The 18,249-nt window shown below is 40.5% G+C and overlaps 1 protein-coding gene across 4 annotated transcripts in view; it reads left to right on the forward strand.

Moving 5' to 3' along the window:
- Positions 1-4,234: 4,234 nt before the first annotated feature.
- Positions 4,235-18,249, forward strand: part of SEC24A (SEC24 homolog A, COPII coat complex component) — a 70,646-nt gene continuing 56,631 nt past the window's right edge. For 2 of the 4 annotated variants that reach the window (XM_081231118.1, XM_081231120.1), the window contains exon 1: positions 4,240-4,912. In XM_081231118.1, the coding sequence (XP_081087244.1) occupies positions 4,816-4,912 (97 nt within the window). In that variant the 5' untranslated portion in view covers positions 4,240-4,815. Of the gene's footprint in view, positions 4,913-18,249 lie in introns of all 4 variants that reach the window. The other 2 variants (XM_081231121.1, XM_081231119.1) reach the window with 2 other exon arrangements.

The raw sequence follows: 18,249 nt of genomic DNA on the forward strand, positions 1-18,249 counted from the left end.
TTGCCCAGTGTCCTTCTTCTCCCCACCTTCTCCCTTTGTATGGCTAGCTTCCTTGTCCTTTAGATCACAGCTTAAATGTTACCTCATGTCCTAACCCTCCTATCCAAATCAGATCCCTGCTTCCTATTCTCTATCTCACTACCAATATCTCAACAGCACTTATCAAATTCGAAGTTTATAAAGATATATCTATTTACATTTTTATGGCATTTCCTCCACTGTAAGGAAGAGATCCTATCTATCCTCTTCTGTTTTTGCCTGGTGCCTGACATATGGAAGGCATTTAATCAATATTTGTTGAATGAATGAATAAATCAATGAAAGAGCTGATGAGTAGAAAGTACGATGAAAAGATATGTTTAAAGGGGAATTTATATCTCAGATCTCTGATACCGTGGTGCCAGGGTGTGTGTACATGGGGCAGGGACAGAGTGATATCTTTAGAGTTAGAAAAGGAAAAAGACTTGGCATTTGATATTGTACCTCCAGTGCTACTCAGGGGAGATAGGGCCTGACCAGAGGCTGACACTATTTCAACTACACTACCAGGTCAGTATCAGATGGGACACAATGCAGCGTAACAGTTAAGAATAAAAGAATTAGAGAACAACATAGTTTAGAAACAAGTGCTAGTGGTGTGGTTTGGGCTACAGTTGCAATATGAACTTACAGTGGTGAATTAGTGAGGCCCAAAATATTCAGAATAGAAGACTGGAAGAGATGATGCTTTAAATTTATCCATTCAAAAATGTTTATTGAATACCTGTCAAGTGTGAGGCCCAAGCCAAGTGCCGAGAATACAGAGGTAAATAGGACACTGGCCCTGGGCTCTACTTTCTTACAGTCTAAATAAGGAGACAGACATGAAATCAAAACGATTACCTTGGGCTTCCCTGGTGGTGCAGTGGTTAAGAATCTACCTGCCAATGGAGTGGACATGGGTTTGAGCCCTGGTCCGGGAAGATCCCACATCCTGTGGAGCAACTAAGCCCGTGCGCCACTACTACTGAGCCTGCACTCGAGAGCCCGTGAGCCACAACTACTAAAGCCTGCGTGCCTAGAGCCCGTGCTCTGCAACAAGAGAAGCCACCGCAATGAGAAGCCCGCACACTGCAATGAAGAGTAGCCCCCGCTCGCCGCAACTAGAGAAAGCCCACGCAGAGCAACAAAGACCTAATGCAGCCAAACATAACTAACTAAATAAAATAAACATATAAATAAAAAGGTTACCTTAGAATTGTCACGATATATATACAATTTTATTCCACTGAAGAAAGATAAACATAAACACAAGTATATAACAATGTTGAGGAGTGCTATAAAGAAAAAAAAGCAGGGTAAGAGGGATAGAAAGTGAGTACGGAGGGTATGTTGTATAGGGTGCTCAGTAAGGGCCTCGCCATAAGGTATCATTTGACTAAAGAAGGGGTGAGAGATTGAGCTAGATGGGTGTCTTGAGGCAGAGCATCCCGGGTAATGGACATAAGTATTAAGGCAGACTTGTGCTTGGGTAGCTAGAGAGATAGCAAGTGCTGAGTGAGAAGGAGTGTAGAAGATGATGAGGAGAGAGAAGTAGCAATGTCAAGTCATCTGAGGCCTTGTAGGCTATGAGTAGGACTTTGGATTTTACTCAGAATGAGATGAGAAAAGCCATGCAGAGAAACTTTAACTTGATGGAGCAGGCAAAGGGAGCAATTACAGGTTTATTTTCCTATAGGAAAATAAAAATGGAGTCAGTACTTAGGAGCTCAATTCAGCAAGAAGGATGGATGGGAGAGATTGAAACCAGTAAGACCAATAGCTCAGGTGCAAGATGCTGATAACTAACCAGAGTGGGCAGTGAGAACTATATAAAGATGAAAAGTTTTCAAAGAAAGCAATGGTATTTACTGGCTTGGTGTGGGATGACTGTACTTGTAATGTACCTTCAGAGCTACTGACTTCAGATACAGACAGATGTCCTGTGAGAGGCAAATGAGGCCAGAGGAACTGTTCCTAAATTGGAGCCACAAGAGAGTTTCAGAACAAACCTACTGTTTGTAATTGAAACTAGTTCTTTGTTTGTTTGAAATAGAAATAGAAAAAAAAAACTAGAAGACCTAAAATAATTTCCCTTATCCTGAAAAGTAAACAGGATTGACCCTGCTTATCAGCTGACAATTCAATAGTCATGAGCAGGCAGGCAAAGTGGACTTAGGCTGGTGTGAGCCTAAGTCCACTTCTGCAAATCAGCAAATTTTATTAGGAATGCATCTCCCTCTTTTGGGTCTAAATAAGTAATCAAATTTAATGAAATATTCTTTGTACAGTGTTGTCTCCTTACTCAAACACTTTTGTGTCACTTATTTTGTTGTATATAATTTTCTTAAATAGGGTTGAAGGCTCTGAAAATAATGTGCAGAAAATGTGATACATAGCTAAAAATATGAAGGGGCATATGCAGTAGAAGGGTCCTGTTGTTCTGAAAACCAAGGATAAGAAAGTAGAATATATTACTGACATTAGCTTAGGAAAGTGTATGGTAGTGTAGGGTAGATATAAATAATTGACCAAAGAAATATCGATACCCTTAACAACTGGTAATAGCACTAATAATTTTTCCATAAAATTGATGTGGCCAACTTAAAGAAGCCAGAGAAGGATTTGGTAATGTGTGGATAATATTTAATAGGAAAAGCACTTAACTGTTTAAATATGTTGTCTCATCTCGGTTATTTACACTTATCTTCCAACTATTCTTAAGGGTGTGCAGATGACAAATTATGCGTTTTCCCTCAATATTTTAAAGCTGACTACATTGAAAATGTAAAAAACACTTGAAAGACTTAACCATTAGTTTTGTTTCTTGTTTTTGTTTTTTGGAGTGGGGGTGATAATAGCAACAGGGATACTTAGGGGTGGAACACATTTTAGAAGAAGCACTGTTTACTTATTAGCAAATTATTTATGTTTATTTAACCTGATTTAACCAGAGGTTATTTACTTTTTAAAACGGCTAATTCTTCTTCATCAGTATTTTTTTTTCTCAATACAGATATTGCTTAAACAGAACAAAGTCCAGAGAAACCTTGATTTAACCAAATCAAATTCCTGTGCCAAGGTCAACAAACCAAGATCAATTAAAAGTTGAATTAAAAAAAAAAGAATTCAACTGAAGCAAGTTTGAGACCAGGCCTGAGGATTTGCTCTTTTGAAGAGCGACACTGACTTTCTGTCTGACCTCAGGGAGGTTCCGTTTCTGAGGTCTATTTTCTCTTTAAACCATTAAGAGGCTTGTGTTTGTGTATCTCTTCAAGTGTTCTTGGGATACGTGATTTGGGATTTGGTTATAGGGGCTCTAAGCTGAAAACAGATTGACCAAAAGTATCATCTTCATCCTAAAGAAGTCTTGTATATTGTACAAAGGAGTTTTTCAATTTCATACACAGCAAACACACTTTTACACATCTGAGGCAAATGATAAGTTAACATTTAGTTTTTTGAATTCTTACTGTTTGTTTTTCAGGCATCACACAACAGTTTAGTTCTTACTCTTTTTGTATGTAATATAACATTTCATAATAGGCATTTGATATTAAATGAATTAAGTAAGATGTATTTCACCCTTCACCGGTTTTGAAACTGTTGGCATGACATTTTAATGAACAGTACAAATCTGCAGTCTAAAAAAGGGCTTTATCATCAGCTCAGAACAGGAAAACCTAAGTATAATGAAGGTGGCCAAGATGACTAACTGAGATCATTAATTATGTTGTCTAATCACTCCAGTTTCTACCTCCCTTTGGCCTCAAAAGTAAAAAAAAAAATCTTCTACTTGCAAGAAAAAAAAAGTCTCCTTGACTAGAAAGGAAGTTTGAATGTTGTACCTTACTGCAAACTCTTAGAAGAGGAAATAAAACTGTCATTTAAATGTGTTGTTAACGAACTTTGGCGTGACTATGCTATATGAATCGGCGAGTTTCAAAATTAAAATTACTTCTGAATCCTCCGGTCAAAAAGCAAAGGCCTCCTCTTTTAACCACTCCTTTTTTAAAAATCCCTTACAATTTACACCTGGAATATGATGATGAAATGTGAAATGAAATACTGCAACGAACATTAATCGGCTCAGCTACTCGGCACAGTCTCAGCAGAGGACGATGATGTCTGTCCTCTCAGGTAATCTTAACAAAAACTCGAGGAGAGGAGCTGTCATTCCCACCCCACGAAAGCTTCCACTGAAACCCTGACTGCCCTCAGATCCCGGCCGTGCCGGCTAGATGACGTTCATCACGGCGGGGATTTCCGTATCGGTGACACACGCCACTTCCGGCCGACGGTGAGAGTGACGTGGCAGGAGAGGCCGAGCTCCGTCCTTCGGGCCGGGACACCCGGAGCTGTCAGGTGGCTTCAGGGCAGCCCTGCGGGGAAAGAAGAGCTCACCTATACCGGCGGCAGCTGGAAGGCCGGAGCCGGAAGTGCCACGTGTCCCGATTGCGCCTGCGCGGCCGGGGGCTGACAGGCAGTTCCGGCCGGGGCCTCCCTCCGTCTCTCTCCGTCTCTCTGCGCTTGGCTGCTGCCTACCAGCCCGGCGTTCTCGGCCCCACCGGCCCGACTTCCAAGCCTCAGCCCCCAGACCAGGCAGTCACCGCCGGCGGGCTAGGGAGAATGCGGCGCCATGCCTAGGGCTTCCTGCGCCGCCCTCTCTCTATCCCGCCTTCAGTCCTAAGTCGTTAGCCCCCTCCCTCCGGCTTCCAGCAGTCGTCCTTCAACTCTCGGCTTGGCGCTGCCGCAGACGCCAACCAGCACCTTCCAACCCCGATAAACATCGTCGTCATGTCCCAGCCCGGGATACCGGCCTCTGGCGGCGCCCCCATCGGCCTCCAGGCCCAGAACGGGGCCGCCCGGGCCTCGGGGTCTCCCTACACCAACGGTAAGTGCCGCCCGGGGGTGGGAGGTGGGGACGGCGGGGGCGCTGGGGACGGCAAAGTTTGGGCCCCGGCTCGAGCTGACCTTTGGTTGCTGCCGCCGTCTGAGGGGAGGGTGACTTCCCTTCCCGGGTCAGGAACGGCTGGAGGGGGGAGGCTGAGCCACGGACACCGCGGCTCGTCTTTGTTTTTCATGTTTACTTATTTATTCTTTCGTTCAGCACACAGTCGCTGAGCACTTGCTGTATGTAACGCCCTGGGTATACATGGGTGAAGAATACAGATTCGGTCCGTACCTCAGAACTGGCATACAAGGCTCATAGTGTCTGTTTATGTGCCTTTCCCCTCCTCGCCCCTTCACCCATGTCTTCTAGAGAGCAGAGTTTGGGGTCTGATTCATTTCGGTCCCGTCGGGCCTGCAGTGACGTGAGGGTCATACTCAGTGTGAATTTGCGGAGACGAATGGATGATTGTGCTTTGGCGAGACCTCCTTAGGGCCTGCTTCATCTCTCCCTGAACCTTCCCCGAATTGTACTTAGCCCCCCTCGTTCAGTTTTTCAGCTTTAGAAGGGGAGAATCTCCTGTTTGATTTCCAGAGGTCTTTACATCACTTGGAAAGTGGTTGGACACAAGTCTCTGAACCTCTGACCAGAGTGTACATGTGGCAGTATAATTTGTCATTTGGTGTGAGGGTGTCTTCTAATTTTATACCCCTTCTAGGATTCTTTAAATTGTCGTATGTTGTGCTTTGCTAAGTTTATTATAATCGTTATAATAAAGACAGATTTTCTGCCAACAGTTTGCCAAGTTACCAATTTACTTATAAATCTTTGGTTCTTGGAAACAAAACTGGTAGAATAATACTAAAATGCTTAAGTTGTCCATTGGAATCTAAGATTGCTGTGAAGTTCGAGAAAATAATCAATGACTAAAATTTAGCTAATTTACATTGTTTTAAGAGACTGCTGTTTTCTGTACAAAGAAGGCTCTAAAGACTTTTAAAAATGTCTATGAGTAGGCAGGTATGTAGGCAGAAGCAAGAATAAGTGGGGGTAAGCACTGAAATGGTGTTAAGTTGAATCAATTGTTCTTTTTCAAATTTACGGTAACATTATGTAAACTACATTTTATTCTAGGCTCTTTAGTTACATTTTCACCGAGGATGAAATTATTTAAAGACATTTCACTTTAAGGTCAAAACTCTTAAGCAAGATGTCATATGACTGTGGCTCTTTCTTACAATCTATAACTTGCAATTTTACATGAGCTTTAAATGGCAAATCTTGTAAATATGCATGTAAACTTATATGTAAGTATGTTTGTGATAATTTTGAAATGTTAAAGCAATTTAGCCACTGTATGTACTGTATTGGAGATGTTGTCACTATGTTGATTTGATCCAGTCCAACAGACATTTGTTGCACACTTAAGTTCTGTCCTTAGGAATGTAAAAGAGAGTAAGAAAAGAGTCCCTGTACACAGGTTGTTCAGAGCCAATTCTGGAGTCAGATAGGGAAGGAAATCATAGGATTGCAAATATGTACCCCTGACTTTTTTTTTTTTAAGATTTATTATTTATTTATTTATTTTATTTGTTTTTGGCTGTGTTGGATCTTTGTTGAGGCACGTGGGATCTTTCTTTGCTGTGTGCAGGCTCTTCGTTGTGGTGCTCGGGCTTCTCTCTAGGTGTGGCATGCAGATTTTCTCTTCTCTAGTTGTGGCACGCAGGCTCCACGGTGTGTGGGCTCTGTAGTTGTGGCGTGTGGGTTCCAGAGCACGTGGGCTCTGTAGTTTGTGGCACGCAGGCTTAGTTGCCCCGCAACATGTGGGATCTTAGTTCCCTGACCAGGGATCGAACCTGAGTCCCCTGAATTGTAAGGTGGATTCTTTACCAATGGACCACCAGGGAAGTCCCTAGCCCCCACTTTTTTTTTTTTTTTTTTTTTAATTAGTTTCTGCTTTATAACAAAGTGAATCAGTCATACATATACATCTGTTCCCACATCCCTTCCCTCATGCATCTCCCTCCCTCCCACCCTCCCCATCCCACCCCTCCAGGCGGTCACAAAGCACCGAGCTGATCTCCCTGTGCTCTGCGGCTGCTTCCCACTATCTATCTACCTTACGTTTGGTAGTGTATATATGTCCATGCCTCTCTTTCGCTTTGTCACAGCTTACCCTTCCCCCTCCCCATATCCTCAAGTCCATTCTCAAGTAGGTCTGTGTCTTTATTCTCGTTTTGCCCCTAGGTTCTTCATGACATTTTTTTTTTAAATTCCGTATATATGTGTTAGCATACGGTATTTGTCTTTCTCTTTCTGACTAACTTCACTCTGTATGACAGACTCTAGGTCTATCCACCTCATTACAAATAGCTCAGTTTCGTTTCTTTTTATGGCTGAGTAATATTCCATTGTATATATGTGCCACATCTTCTTTATCCATTCATCCGATGATGGACACTTAGGTTGTTTCCAGCTCCGGGCTATTGTGAATAGAGCTGCAATGAACATTTTGGTACATGTCTCTTTTGGAATTATGGTTTTCTCAGGGTATATGCCCAGTAGTGGGATTGCTGGGTCATATGGTAGTTCTATTTGTAGTTTTTTAAGGAACCTCCATACCGTTCTCCATAGTGGCTGTACCAATTCACATTCCCACCAGCAGTGCAAGAGTGTTCCCTTTTCTCCACACCCTCTCCAGCATTTATTGTTTCTAGATTCCTTGATGATGGCCATTCTGACTGGTGTGAGATGATATCTCATTGTAGTTTTGATTTGCATTTCTCTAATGATTAATGATGTTGAGCATTCTTTCATGTGTTTGTTGGCAGTCTGTATATCTTCTTTGGAGAAATGCCTATTTAAGTCTTCTGCCCATTTTTGGATTGGGTTGTCTGTTTTTTTGCTATTGAGCTGCATGAGCTGTTTATAAATTTTGGAGATTAATCCTTTGTCAGTTGCTTCATTTGCAAATATTTTCTCCCATTCTGAGGGTTGTCTTTTGGTCTTCTTTATGGTTTCCTTTGCTGTGCAAAAGCTTTTCAGTTTCATTAGGTCCCATTTGTTTATCTTTGTTTTTATTTCCATTTCTCTAGGAGGTGGGTCCAAAAGGATCTTGCTGTGATTTATGTCATAGAGTGTTCTACCTATGTTTTCCTCTAAGAGTTTGATAGTTTCTGGCCTTACATTTAAGTCTTTAATCCATTTTGAGCTTATTTTTGTGTATGGTGCTAGGGAATGATCTAATCTCAAACTTTTACATGTCCCTGTCCAGTTTTCCCAGCACCACTTATTGAAGAGGCTGTCCTTTCTCCACTGTACATTCCTGCCTCCTTTATCAAAGATAAGTTGGCCATATGTGCGTGGGTTTATCTCTGGGCTTTCTATCCTGATCCACTGATCTATCTTTCTGTTTTTATGCCAGTACCAGACTGTCTTAATTACTGTAGCTTTGTAGTATAGTCTGAAGTCAGGGAGCCTGATTCCTCCAGCTCCGTTTTTCGTTCTCAAGATTGCTTTAGCTATTCGGGGCCTTTTGTTTTTCCAAACAAATTTTGAAATTTTTTGTTCTAGTTCTGTGAAAAATGCCATTGGTAGTTTGATAGGGATTGCATTGAATCTGTAGATTGCTTTCGGTAGTAGAGTCATTTTCACAATATTGATTCTTCCAATCCAGGAGCATGGTATATCTCTCCATCTATTTGTATCATCTTTAATTTCTTTCATCAGTGTCTTATAGTTTTCTGCATACAGGTCTTTTGTCTCCTTAGGTAGGTTTATTCCTAGATATTTTATTCTTTTTGTTGCGATGGTAAATGGGAGTGTTTTCTTGATTTCATTTTCAGATTTTTCATCATTAGTGTATAGGAATGCCAGAGATTTCTGTACATTAATTTTATATCCTGCTACTTTACCAAATTCATTGATTAGCTCTAGTAGTTTTTCGGTAGCATCTTTAGGATTCTCTATGTATAGTATCATGTCATCTGCAAACAGTGACAGCTTTACTTCTTCTTTTCCAATTTGGATTCCTTTTATTTCCTTTTCTTCTCTGATTGCTGTGGCTAAAACTTCCAAAACTATGTTGAATAAGAGTGGTGAGAGTGCCTAGCCCCCACTTTTTAAAAAATAAGCTTCGGGCTTCCCTGGTGGCACAGTGATTGAGAGTCCACCTGCTGATGCAGGGGACACGGGTTCGTGCTCCGGTCCAGGAAGATCCCACATGCCGCGGAGCGGCTGGGCCCGTGAGCCATGGCCGCTGAGCCTGCGCGTCCGGAGCCTGTGCTCTGCAACGGGAGAGGCCACAGCAGTGAGAGGCCCGCGTACCGCAAAAAAAAAAAAAAAAAAAAAAAAAAAAAGTTTCAAGTGTATAACATTATAATTTGACATCTGTATACACTACAAAGTGATCACCACCACAAGTCTAGTTACCATCCATCACCATACACAGTTGACCCTTTCACCCATTTCATCCATCTCCCAACCCCCTTCCCCTCTGGTAACCACTAATCTGATCTCTATATTGATGAGTTTTTGTTTTATTTTGTCTGTTCACTTGATTTGTTTTTTTAGATTCCAAATATGAGTGAAATTATATGGTATTTGTCTTTGTCTGCTTATTTCACTTAGCATAGTACCTTCAAGTTCCATCCACGTTCTTGTAAATGGCAGGATTTCATTCTTTTTATGCATGAGTAATATTCCATTGTGTGTGTGTATATTTATCACATCTTCTTTATCCATTCATCCATTGCTGGACACTTAGGTTGTTTCCATATCTTGGCTGTTGTAAATAATGCTTCAGGGAACACAGGGGTACATATATCTGTCTGAATTAGTGTTTTTGTGTTCTTCAGATAAATGCCCGGAAGTGGAATAGCTGGGTCATATGGTATATACCCTTGTTAAGATATAATTTTGACATTCTTTTTATAAGCCCCATTTCTAAAGTTTTTTGAAAAGGTATTCTCAGTAAAATGGCTAATGTCCTGTATTGGGTTCCTTTATTGTTCATCCCACTAATAATAGAGTAGGGATGTGGTGGAGAATTGGAGGGGAGGATATTTCTCTAGAAGGTGAAAAAAAAGTTCTGTGCTGGAATCTGATTTTTTTGGTTAATTCTTTCTAGGCACTTACTGCTGCTTAAATATTCTATTGAATTCTCTTATGTTTCAGGTTTGATATAGCTTGCTTAAATTACATATTACAGTTTAGTTGGATCTTTTGTTTTTAGATTATAATCTAAAAGGTGACTGAGGAATCACGTTTTTCACTTTTCTGTAACTTGCTTTCATATTGTATAGTGTCATTATATTACAGAATGCCTCACATCTGGACATTTCTTTATGTGGTTGATTGTTACATTGCACTACAATCCAAAGGTTATCTAGACAGGTTTTTCTAAGTCTCTTTGTGGATTTGTGTACACTTATTTCCTTTGCAGAAATTGATGGTGAAATTGCAAGACTACTTAAACTGGCAGATCTTCATCTGATTACCATGTAATAAGGGCTAAAGGCAAATCATTACTCCCACTTTTTAAAACAATTGTTTAATTAATTTATTTGTTTGCACAGGGTCTTAGTTGTGGCAGTCTAGCTCCTTAGTTGCAGCTTGACGGCTCCTTAGTTGTGACATGCAAACTCCTAGTTGCGGCACGCACTTGGGGTCTAGTTCCCTGGCTAGGGATCAAACCTGGGCCCGCTGCATTGGGAGCACAGAGTCTTAACCACAGCACCACCAGGGAAGTCCCATGCCTCCCACTTCTAATTAGCTTCCTTATTGACTGTTTGAGTCAATTTGCCAAGGCAGTTAGAAACTATAGGTTTTTTTGTTTTTTTTTTGTTGTTGTTGTTGTTTTTTGCGGTAGGCGGGCCTCTCACTGTTGTGGCCTCTCCCATTGCAGAGCACAAGCTCCGGACGTGCAGGCCCAGCGGCCATGGCTCACGGGCCCAGCCGCTCCGCGGCATGTGGGATCCTCCCGGACCGGGGCACGAACCCGTATCCCCTGCATCGGCAGGCGGACTCTCAACCACTGCGCCACCAGGGAAACCCAGAAACTATAGATTTATTAATAGTATTTTTTGTAATATTATGTAATATTCAACTTTTCCCCTTATAGATTAAGAGTGAGAAGGATATTCTACACCCTCTCTCCCACCCAGATTACCCTATTATAAAATAATATTAGTTTTCCCTCTAGACTGTAAGTCCTATGAGGACAAGAATATCAGTTTTTGCACATCATCCTCTCTCCAGCAGACTCACACGGTTTCTAGCACATTTAAGGAATTACCAGTTTTATCGAATGAATATCTTAGAATTGGGTATTTTGCGGTTTAGTTCACTAAACACGTATTAACTTGTTCATGATAAGATTTGAGCTCATTTTCAACTTCTTTTTTTTTCTGGTGAAATTTTCTGTGGATTTTTGTACAATAGTATCAGCTAAAACACAGTACAATATGGGGGGGTTGGTCATCAGTTTAAATGCTAGACTTGTGCTCATATCTCTATTTTAGGCATGACAGAAATGTAAATCTCTTTTAGTTTCACTATGAGGAAAACCATATTTATGATGTATTTTTAATATAGGAAGTCTTTAGTCGTGATCAAAGCATGTTGAGAATAAGATTGGCATGTGGTCTATAATACTGATTGTTGTGGCTGAGTTCCCTTTAATGTTTTTAGTGGTCACAGTAACTTTGGACTCTCATAAGACTCTTTGCATACCTCTAATAGACCTTACTGCATTGAGCTTCTGGTTAGTCTCTGCTGTTAGACTGGGAACTCCTGAAAGACATAAAATAGTAACAATAAGCACTAACATTTACTGTTTACTTACTGTATGCCCAGTCACTGTGCTATGTTGCATTATATGCATCATTTCATTTAATCCTCACAACAGCCCTATGATAAGAGAACTGTTAGGTTTACTGACCAGGAAACTGAGATGAGTGGTCAAGCAACTGGTTCAAGGTCACACAGCTAATATGTTGTGGAACCTAGATTTAAACTAGGCAGTCTTATTTAACCACTGTTATTCAACTTACCTGGTAGTTATGCCTGAATCAAGGATCAGAACCTTCTCTTTGGTTTCTTTATGTAGGTGGATACATATAATTAGAGTAAACATTCACTGATATTTTTTGAAATTGCCACCTAGCTTAGTTTCCTTTGGATTGTAATTAATATGACCTGGCCTTCACTTTTGTTAGTATTGAGTCCATTTCTTTGCTGTTTCAGTATCACATTTCATAAATGTCTTGTAGACCCTGAAATTGCCCATACCCCCACTTTGATTCTTTAAAAAAAATTTTTTTATTATTAGTTTCTGCTTTATAACAAAGTGAATCAGTCATACATATACATCTGTTCCCACATCCCTTCCCTCTTGCATCTCCCTCCCTCCCACCTTCCCTATCCCACCCCTCCAGGCGGTCACAAAGCACCAAGCTGATCTCCCTGTGCTTTGCGGCTGCTTCCCACTATCTATCTACCTTACGTTTGGTAGTGTATATATGTCCATGCGTCTCTCTCGCTTTGTCACAGCTTACCCTTCCCCCTCCCCATATCCTCAAGTCCATTCTCTAGGAGGTCTGTGTCTTTATTCCTGTTTTACCCCTAGGTTCTTCATGACATTTTTTTCCCTTAAATTCCATATATATGTGTTAGCATACGGTATTTGTCTTTCTCTTTCTGACTTACTTCACTCTGTATGACAGACTCTACGTCTATCCACCTCATTACAAATAGCTCAGTTTCGTTTCTTTTTATGGCCAAGTAATATTCCATTGTATATATGTGCCACATCTTCTTTATCCATTCATCCGATGATGGACACTTAGGTTGTTTCCATCTCCGGGCTATTGTGAATAGAGCTGCAATGAACATTTTGCTACATGTCTCTTTTTGAATTATGGTTTTCTCAGGGTATATGCCTAGTAGTGGGATTGCTGGATCATATGATAGTTCTATTTGTAGTTTTTTAAGGAACCTCCAGACTGTTCTCCATAGTGGCTGTACCAATTCACCTTCCCACCAGCAGTGCAAGAGTGTTCCCTTTTCTCCACACCCTCTCCAGCATTTATTGTTTCTAGATTTTTTGATGATGGCCATTCTGACTGGTGTGAGATGATATCTCATTGTAGTTTTGATTTGCATTTCTCTAATGATTAATGATGTTGAGCATTCTTTCATGTGTTTGTTGGCAGTCTGTATATCTTCTTTGGAGAAATGTCTATTTAAGTCTTCTGCCCATTTTTGGATTGGGTTGTTTGTTTTTTTGCTATTGAGCTGCATGAGCTGTTTATAAATTTTGGAGATTAATCCTTTGTCAGTTGCTTCATTTGCAAATATTTTCTCCCATTCTGCGGGTTGTCTTTTGGTCTTGTTTATGGTTTCCTTTGCTGTGCAAAAGCTTTTCAGTTTCATTAGGTCCCATTTGTTTATCTTTGTTTTTATTTCCATTTCTCTAGGAGGTGGGTCCAAAAGGATCTTGCTGTGATTTATGTCATAGAGTATTCTGCCTATGTTTTCCTCTAAGAGTTTGATAGTTTCTGGCCTTACATTTAAGTCTTTAATCCATTTTGAGCTTATTTTTGTGTATGGTGTTAGGGAATGATCTAATCTCATACTTTTACATGTCCCTGTCCAGTTTTCCCAGCACCACTTATTGAAGAGGCTATCCTTTCTCCACTGTACATTCCTGCCTCCTTTATCAAAGATAAGTTGACCATATGTGCGTGGGTTTATCTCTGGGCTTTCTATCCTGTTCCGTTGATCTATCTTTCTGTTTTTGTGCCAGGACCATACTGTCTTGATGACACTAGCTTTGTAGTATAGTCTGAAGTCAGGGAGCCTGATCCTCCAGCTCCGTTTTTCGTTCTCAAGATTGCTTTGGCTATTCGGGGTCTTTTGTTTTTCCAAACAAATTTTGAAATTTTTTGTTCTAGTTCTGTGAAAAATGCCAGTGGTAGTTTGATAGGGATTGCATTAAATCTGTAGGTTGCTTTGGGTAGTAGAGTCATTTTCACAATGTTGATTCATCCAATCCAGGAACATGGTATATCTCTCTATTTGTATCATCTTTAATTTCTTTCATCAGTGTCTTATAATTTTCTGCATACAGGTCTTTTGTCTCCTTAGGTAGGTTTATTTCTAGATATTTTATTCTTTTTGTTGCAATGGTAAATGGGAGTGTTTTCTTGATTTCACTTTCAGATTTCTCATCATTAGTGTACAGGAATGCCAGAGGTTTCTGTGCATTAATTTTGTATCCTGCCACTTTACCAAATTCATTGATTAGCTCTAGTAGTTTTCTGGTAACATCTTTAGGATTCTCTATGTATAGCATCATGTCATCTGCAAGCAGTGACAGCTTTACTTCTTCTTTTCCAATTTGGATTCCTTTTATTTCCTTTTCTTCTCTGATTGCTGTGGCTAAAACTTCCAAAACCATGTTGAATAAGAGTGGTGAGAGTGGGCAGCCTTGTCTTGTTCCTGATCTTAGTGGAAATGGTTTCAGTTTTTCACCATTGAGGACGATGTTGGCTGTGGATTTGTCATATATGGCCTTTATTATGTTGAGGAAAGTTCCCTCTATGCCTACTTTCTGCAGGGTTTTTATCATAAATGGGTGTTGAATTTTGTCAAAAGCTTTCTCTGCATCTGTTGAGATGATCATATGGTTTTTCTCCTTCAATTTGTTAATATGGTGTATCACGTTGATTGATTTGCATATATTGAAGAATCCTTGCATTCCTGGAATAAACCCCACTTGATCATGGTGTATGATCCTTTTAATGTGCTGTTGGATTCTGTTTGCTAGTATTTTGTTGAGGATTTTTGCATCTATGTTCATCAGTGATATTGTCCTGTAGTTTTCTTTCTTTGTGACATCCTTGCCTGGTTTTGGTATCAGGGTGATGGTGGCCTCGTAGAATGAGTTTGGCAGTGTTCCTCCCTCTGCTATATTCTGGAAGAGTTTGAGAAGGATAGGTGTTAGCTCTTCTCTAAATGTTTGATAGAATTCGCCTGTGAAGCCATCTGGTCCTGGGCTTTTGTTTGTTGGAAGATTTTAAATCACAGTTGCAATTTCAGTGCTTGTGATTGGTCTATTCATATTTTCTATTTCTTCGTGATTCAGTCTTGGCAGGTTGTGCATTTCTAAGAATTTGTCCATTTCTTCCAGGTTGTCCATTTTATTGGCATAGAGTTGCTCGTAGTAATCTCTCATGATCTTTTGTATTTCTGCAGTGTCAGTTGTTACTTCTCCTTTTTCATTTCTAATTCTATTGATTTGAGTCTTCTCCCTTTTTTTCTTGATGAGTCTGGCTAATGGTTTATCAATTTTGTTTATCTTCTCAAAGAACCAGCTTTTAGTTTTATTGATCTTTGCTATCGTTTCCTTCATTTCTTTTTCATTTATTTCTGATCTAATCTTTATGATTTCTTTCCTTCTGCTAACTTTGGGGTTTTTTTGTTCTTCTTTCTCTAATTGCTTTAGGTGCAGGGTCAGGTTGTTTACTCGAGATGTTTCCTGTTTCTTAAGGTGGGATTGTATTGCTATAAACTTCCCCCTTAGAACTGCTTTTGCTGCGTCCCATAGGTTTTGGGTCATCGTGTCTCCATTGTCATTTGTTTCTAGGTATTTTTTTATTTCCTCTTTGATTTCTTCAGTGATCACTTCATTATTAAGTAGTGTATTGTTTAACCTCCATGTATTTGTATTTTTTTACAGACCTTTTCCTGTAATTGATGTCTAGTCTCATAGCATTGTGGTCAGAAAAGATACTTGATACAATTTCAATTTTCTTAAATTTACCAAGGCTTGATTTGTGACCCAAGATATGGTCTATCCTGGAGAATGTTCCATGAGCACTTGAGAAAAATGTGTATTCTGTTGTTTTTGGATGGAATGTCCTATAAATATCAACTAAGTCCATCTTGTTTAATGTATCATTTAAAGCTTGTGTTTCCTTATTTATTTTCATTTTGGATGATCTGTCCATTGGTGAAAGTGGGGTGTTGAAGTCCCCTACTATGAGTGTGTTACTGTCGATTTCCCCTTTTATGGCTGTTAGTATTTCCCTTATGTATTGAGGTGTTCCTATGTTGGGTGCATAAATATTTACAAGTGTTATATCTTCTTCTTGGGTCACTCCCTTGATCATTATGTAGTGTCCTTCTTTGTCTCTTCTAATAGTCTTTATTTTAAAGTCTATTTTGGGGCTTCCCTGGTGGCGCAGTGGTTGAGAGTCCGCCTGCCGATGCAGGGGACGCGGGTTCGTGGCCCGGTCCGGGAGGATCCCACGTGCCGTGGAGCGGCTGGGCCCATGAGCCATGGCTGCTGAGCCTGTGCGTCGGGAGCCTGTGCTCCACAACGGGAGAGGCCACAACAGTGAGAGGCCCACATACCGCAAAAAAAAAATAAATAAATAAAAAAATAAAGTCTATTTTGTCTGATACAAGAATTGCTACTCCAGCTTTCTTTTGATTTCCATTTGCATGGAATATCTTTTTCCATCCCCTTACTTTCAATCTGTATGTGTCTCTAGCTCTGAGGTGGGTCTCTTGTAGACAGCATATATATGGGTCTTGTTTTTGTATCCATTCAGCCAATCTGTGTCTTTTGGTGGGAGCATTTAGTCCATTTACATTTAAGGTAATTATTGATATGTATGTTCCTATTCCCATTTCCTTAATTGTTTTGGGTTCGTTATTGTAGGTGTTTTCCTTCTGTTGTGTTTCTTGCCTAGAGAAGTTCGTTTAGCATTTGTTGTAAAGCTGGTTTGGTGGTGCTGAACTCTCTCAGCTTTTGCTTGTCTGTAAAGGTTTTAATTTCTCCATCAAATCTGAATGAGATCCTTTCTGGGTAGAGTAATCTTGGTTGCAGGTTTTTCTCCTTCATCACTTTAAATATGTCCTGCCACTCCCTTCTGGCTTGTAGAGTTTCTGCTGAGAGATCAGCTGTTAACCTTATGGGGATGCCCTTGTGTGTTTTTTGTTGTTTTTCCCTTGCTGCTTTTAATATGTTTTCTTTGTGTTTAATTTTTTGACAGATTGATTAATATGTGTCTTGGCGTATTTCTCCTTGGATTTATTCTGTATGGGACTCTCTGTGCCTCCTGGACTTGATTAACTATTTCCTTTCCCATATTGGGGAAGTTTTCAACTATAATCTCTTCAAATATTTTCTCAGTCCCTTTCTTTTTCTCTTCTTCTTCTGGAACCCCTATAATTCGAATGTTGGTGTGTTTAATGTTGTCTCAGAGGTCTCTGAGACTGTCCTCAGTTCTTTTCATTCTTTTTTCTTTATTCTGCTATGCAGCAGTTATTTCCACTATTTTATCTCCCATGTCACTTATCCGTTCTTCTGCCTCAGTTAATCTGCTATTGATCCCATCTAGAGTTTTTTTCATTTCATTTATTGTGTTTTTAATCGATGCTTGTTTCCTCTTTAGTTCTTCTAGGTCCTTGTTAACTGTTTCTTGCATTTTGTCTATTCTATTTCCAAGATTTTGGATCACCTTTACTATCATTATTCTGAATTCTTTTTCAGGTAGACTGCCTATTTCCTCTTCATTTGTTAGGTCTGGTGGGTTTTTATCTTGCTCCTTCACCTGCTGTGTGTTTTTCTGTCTTCTCATTTTGCTTATCTTACTGTGTTTGGGGTCTCCTTTTTGCAGGCTGCAGATTCGTAGTTCCCGTTGTTTTTGGTGTCTGTCCCCAGTGGCTAAGGCTGTTTCAGTGGGTTGTGTAGGCTTCCTGGTGGAGGGGACTAGTGCCTGTCTTCTGGTGGATGAGGCTCAATCTTGCCTTTCTGGTGGACAGGTCCACGTCTGGTGGTGTGTTTTGGGGTGCCTGTGGCCTTATTATGTTTTTAGGCAGCCTCTCTGCTAATGGGTGGGGTTGTGTTCCTGTCTTGCTAGTTGCTTGGTATAGGGTGACCAGCACTGTAGCTTGCTGGTCGTTGAGTGAAGCTGGGTGCTGGTGTTGAGATCTCTGGGAGATTTTCGCCGCTTGATACTATGTGGAGCTGGGAGGTCTCTTGTGGACCAGTGTCCTGAAGTTGGCTCTCCCACTTCAGAGGCACAGCACTGACTCCTGGCTGCAGCACCAAGAGCCTTTCATCTACCTTTTTGGGGGGTCTGAGGTCTTCTGCCAGCATTCAGTAGGTGTTCTGTAGGAGTTGTTCCACGTGTAGATGAATTTCTGATGTATCTGTGGGGAGGAAGGTGATCTCCGTGTCTTACTCTTCCGCCATCTTCCCCCGGCATCCCCTCCCACTTTGATTCTTAATATTTGCTCTTCCTCTTTGATTGCTTTCTTAAAACCCG

The sequence above is a fragment of the Mesoplodon bidens genome (genome assembly GCF_964165515.1).
Source record: "Mesoplodon bidens genome assembly, chromosome: 4".
Taxonomy (NCBI): domain Eukaryota; kingdom Metazoa; phylum Chordata; class Mammalia; order Artiodactyla; family Ziphiidae; genus Mesoplodon; species Mesoplodon bidens.